This window comes from Glycine max, chromosome 8, assembly GCF_000004515.6.
Source record: "Glycine max cultivar Williams 82 chromosome 8, Glycine_max_v4.0, whole genome shotgun sequence".
Classification (NCBI taxonomy): domain Eukaryota; kingdom Viridiplantae; phylum Streptophyta; class Magnoliopsida; order Fabales; family Fabaceae; genus Glycine; species Glycine max.
Window position 1 is genome coordinate 31,353,548 of NC_038244.2, and position 5,374 is coordinate 31,358,921.

The 5,374-nt window shown below is 43.2% G+C and overlaps 1 protein-coding gene across 1 annotated transcript; it reads left to right on the forward strand.

Annotated features, from left to right (window-relative positions):
• The first annotated feature begins 1,154 nt into the window (after positions 1-1,154).
• Positions 1,155-2,048, forward strand: LOC102663192 (uncharacterized). Its single transcript, XM_006586424.1, has one exon. The coding sequence runs from the start codon at positions 1,155-1,157 to the stop codon at positions 2,046-2,048; it is 894 nt and encodes a 297-aa protein (XP_006586487.1).
• The last annotated feature ends 3,326 nt before the right edge of the window (positions 2,049-5,374 follow it).

A 5,374-nucleotide genomic window follows, 5' to 3' on the forward strand; every position in this document is an offset into this window, starting at 1 on the left:
AAGTTTAAAACATCGTTTCAAGGTCCAATGCCTTAAACGACTTTTGTTCGCAATTAAAATTAATCTTTCAAAAAAAGATAAAATCAATATAACACACAAAATTTTAGACTTAAAGAACTACATAGGTCTAAATTCCTCATCGCACCTGAGGATACGTAGGAGCAAGGGCAACACCCTTGTCGACCCCAAAAAGTAAAAAACATAAAAAGGGAAAAGGTAAAAAACATAAAAAAGGGAAAAATAAAATAAATATTAAAGTCATGTTTTGCACACTCAATTAGAGGCTGCCGCCCCTTGTGTCGGGCGAGTGGGGTGCTAATACCTTCCTCGTGCGTAAACAACTCCCGAACCCTCATTTTGAAAATACACAGACCTTCGCCTTTTCGGTTTTTCAAGCATTTTCCTCAAAACGTTGGTGGCGACTTTGCTCATTTTGTTCCTTGGAGACAAACGCTTTGGCCCATGATTTTGGCCTTTTCACACCTCGTCGAAGGGTAGGTTGCGACATTAGGTACACGAAACAAGCACACTGTGTTGTTTCCTTGATCTGTCCATGCATATTTTTATGACGTCGTGATTGTGTGTGTCATTCCTGTGTCTACCATGTTGTTGTGTTATTTTGGCATTAATTGATTGTGTTATCATGCTCATTCGTCAAGTATGTTTCTCTTTGTGCTACTAACCACATGCTCTCATGCATGCATACTCATACTATGTCATCACTCATGCATCGCATTTATCTTGTCATTTTTGTCACGGGAAGTCGAAATGTCCACATTGCCTTCTTAATTGCATGCATGAGGCACCATGGTAATGACTGCGAATGAACCATGATACCCAATGCATTGTGGGTAAGAAGGGATAATCTTCAGGACTCTTGTGTTCGTAGATAAGCACGTTGTGTCATGCATAGCATAAACATTCCCTGCTGCATTCATCATACCTCCTCTATGATAGGATGTTGAAATATTGATCATCACAATTTTCATTCTAGCAAACATGGGGTCGAACCAAGTGCCCTCTTTTAAAAAAGGTTCTATCATGTCAAAGTCAAGAGCCTAGAACTAGCCAGCTTGCAAAGGCTAGGGCAATGGATTGATCAAGTTCAATGTCAAGCCTTCCGCAAGGCATATTGGAAAATCTGGGATTTGGCCATGATAGAAGTTTCTGTAGAAGCCATCGCATCCCTTGCTCAGTACTACGACCAGTTGATCAGATGCTTCACATTTGGGGACTTTCAGTTGGTACCAACCATAGAAGAGTTTGAAGGGATCTTGGGATGCCCGCTGGGAAGAAGGAAGCCGTATCTATTTTTCGGATTCTACCCCTCCATGGAAATAGTAGCAAAAGTGGTCAAGATCTCGGCACAAGAGTTAGACCGACTGAAGCAAAAAATGAGTGGAGTGGTAGGGATACCAAGGCAGCACTTGGAGGAAAAGGCCAAATCTTTGGCAGATCAAGAAGAGTGGACTTCATTCATGGATATATTAGCGCTTCTGGTATTTGGGATTGTACTCCTTCCAAATGTAGATGGGCTAGTAGATTTAGCAGCGATTGATACTTTTCTTGCTTATCACCACAACAAGGAAAGCCCGGTCATTGCTATTTTGGCTAATGCCTATGACACATTTGACCTGAGATGCCAAAAGAGCAGTGTGAGAATTGTCTGTTGTACACCCGCTCTTTATGTATTGTTGGTCTCCCATGTTTTTTGTCATGAAGGTAGACCTGTTTGTCCCCTACAAGGTCATCGCATGTGTGCCGAAAAGGGAAAAGCAAATTGGGAGGAACTCTTGGCAGGTATGGTAGGAGCATCCGTTAGTTGGTTCCCCCAATGGAAAGAAGGATGGGCCAGAGTTTTGTATTTATGTGAAGGATTCCCGAATGTCCCCTTGATGAGAACAAGGGGTTGTATTAATTATAATCCCATACTGGCCATCAGACAACTAGGTTACCCTATGAGAGGGGCACTGTCGGAAGAGATCATCACGCCTTTCGTCGCACGGGGTTTCAGTGAAGGCAATGCAAAAATGCTCCAAAGAATATGAAAAGTGTGGAATACAATGGAAAGAAAAGATAAGGAGCTTAGGGGGAGCAACAACGGTGTCATCGGCGACTATCATAAGTGGTTGAAGGCTAGGACGCAAGGGATAACTTGGCTCCCAAAGCTAAAAGATCTAAGTGGGAAGGAAGCTGAAGTCCTCAAAGAAAGCGAAGAAGTGCAAGCCTTGAAACCAGAGCTTGAAAGAATGAGAGTGGTCAAGGAAAAGCTCAAGACGACAGTCACTAGGGTCAGAAAAGAGTTTGACGAGTAAAGGGATGTCAATATGACTACGGCCAAAGCGTTAGAGCGGGAAACAAAGAGGGCCCAGAAAGAAGAATGGAGCAGGAACAAGTTTCGAGGGGCTCTATGGGGAAGCAATAACGAGCTTAAGCTTTGAAGGGACGAAAGGGATGAGTCAAAGGTGTAAAGCATGGTTTTAGGGGATAAATTGAAGGCTTGTCAAAGGTCGAAGAGAAGTTTGACTAAACAGTTGAGTAGAACAGAAGACAATATGCTGACAATCATTTACCAGTATAAGGAGAAGGTAAACCTAGCTGCTAGTTATCAATAGAGACTAGAGGACAAGCATGCAAAGGTATCGGCTTTGCAAATCTAAAGGGAACCAAGAGAGAGAGTGATAGAATCATTGCACAGGGAGGCAATGAAATGGATGGATAGATTCACTTTCACTCTGAATGGGAGTCAAGAGCTTCCAAGGCAGTTAGTCAGAGCTAAGGCAATGTCGGATGTATACCCGGCTCCCCTATGAAGTTCATGGGCTTTTTGATTATTGCCAACACATGATCAAGTTGATGTCCCACATAATTAGTAACTATTGAGGCATTTGTATTTATGCTTTGGTTTTGGCAAGATAAACAATGTTGTTTCTTAATAAAAATGAGATTTGATTCGACCCTATGTCTTTGCTGAAATTTCTGCGTGGGTTCAATACTTCGATAACTTATCATTTTCATGCATTCATGTTTATTTCGTTGTCGCATTACTCATTGCATTTTGTTTCTTTTTAGTAGTCATAGGCAAAAAGTAAACACAATAACCAAAAAGAACAAACGTGCCTTATGGAACCCCTACCAAACACGTGCCAAAACCAAAATCATGAGTGAAATAGAGGAAGTGCAAGAGCAGATGAAGGCCAACATGGAGGCCTTGAAGGACCAAATGACCTCCATGATGGAGGCTATGATGAATATGAGAAGGATGATGGAGGACAAGTCGGCCACAATTGCCACCACTTGTGCTGCCACCGAGGTAGATCCAACCCACCCATCCGGCATAAACCAAAACAAGTCATCCATCCCCAGACATGGTAGGTTAGGGAGGAGAAGTGTTGGGCAGTACGGCGGTCCCCATATGGTGCAAAGTAAGAATTCATTCCCACCATACGGCTTGCCACCTGGCTATACACCACCCGATGCAGTGCATGTGCCCAATGAGAACGCCAACCACTCCGTTCTCATTCTCCTTGAGGGCCAACAACCCTAGTTAGGGCGTGCACCCTTTTCTCAACCTATGGGAGAAGCCCATGAAGAGCCACAGGATCACGCTCTGGGTGAGTTTGAGCCATACCCTACATATGTCGTTGAGAGACCAACATTTGGTGGCATGCCTCAACCCAATGCCGCGGGAGCCCCTCAACACCGCTCGTTGCAACCTTCACATTTCTTAGTAGGGAGACTACCCCCGGTCATGGAAGAAAGAGAGAAGTTTGATCTCATAGAGGGGATCGATGATTATTCCTTTGTCGACATGGTGGAGCTATGCTTAGTGCCCGATGTCATTATCCCTTCCAAATTCAAGGTGCCGAACTTTGACAAGTACAAAGAGACTACTTGTCCCAAGAACCACTTAAAGATGTATTGTCAGAAAATAGGGGCATACTCAAGAGATGAGAAACTCTTGATGCACTTTTTCCAAGAGAGTTTGGTCGGGGCAGAAATCACTTAGTATACAAACTTGGAAGCTTCCCGGATTTGTTCTTGGAAGGACTTGATGGCTACTTTCATCAGGCAGTATCAATACAACACCAACATGGCTCCTGATAGAACCCAATTGCAAAACATGTGCAAAAAGGAGCATAAGTCTTTCAAGGAGTACGCCCAGAGGTGGAGGGATTTGGCAGCCCAAGTAGCACCTCCCATGATGGAGAGGGAGATGATAACCATGATATTGGACACACTACTAGTGTTCTACTATGATAAATTGGTAGGTTATATGCCCTCTAGCTTCACAAATTTGGTGTTCGCAGGTGAGAGAATTGAAGTAGGCTTAAGAAGAGGGAAGTTCGATTACGCTGCTTCAGCAAGTACAAGCAATAGGAGGTTTGAAATGGGTGGTGCCAAGAAGAAGGAGGGGGACACCCATGCCGTAACTTTGGCTCCCACATGGCCCAAATCCCAACAAAACTCTCACAACCCCACCTACCAATATTCCCCATATCAACCAAATTATTCAGCCAATGTTGGAACCCCTCCCATTCCGGCGCCCCTCCAACAAAGATTGCCCACTTAACCACAAGGGCCTCCCCCCCAAAATTCGTTTCCCACACAGTCTTGACCAACCGTAAATGCCAATCCCATCACAAACACAAACCCGAGGAGGAACTGATGCAATCCTACCCCGCAAGGGCATTGGATAGAAAACTGCAAGTAGATTGGGCCAGATATGCAAGAGAAGGCCCTAGGGTTCTTATGAGCCTTAGGGTAGATTTCGGGCCCATGGGCTAAGTACGAGCCCACTTATCTTTGTAAATATTAGATTAAGGTTTCATTATTTTTGGGCCTTGTATTTAGGGCTCCATAATGTAGGTAGGGTACCCTAGAAATATAGGATTTTTCAGCCCTTGTATTTTAGGGCGCCTAGACTAGTTTTTGTATTAGGGGTAGTTTTGTAATTTCACATGCACTAAGTGGATATTTGATGTGTGTGGTTGGAAATAAATTTAATTGAATTGGTAGAAGCCCAATCCAATTAAATTTTAGAGGGGGAGGTGAGCATTTGCTTACTACACCCCATTGCCACATCATATAGTCACACTTTGTGCATATCCTTCATGCTTTTCATGCCTCATGACACCTAAGCACACTTAGTGGAGAATCTTGGAATTGATCTTGGATTAGTGGGCTGAACCATAACTAAAATTCACTAATCATAATTAGTGAAATTTTGGCTCCAAAGTTTGGCTCCACAAATTCAATTTCAAATTCAAGTGAAATTTGAATTTCCCTCCAATTTTGTGTGACACTTAGGCTATAAATAGAGGTCATGTGTGTGCATTTTTTTGAACTTTGATCATTTGAATATTAACTTCAG

Excerpts from the sequence above, each read along its gene's own strand:
- LOC102663192 (XM_006586424.1), top strand. The coding sequence starts at position 1,155 with ATGATAGAAGTTTCTGTAGAAGCCATCGCATCCCTTGCTCAGTACTAC.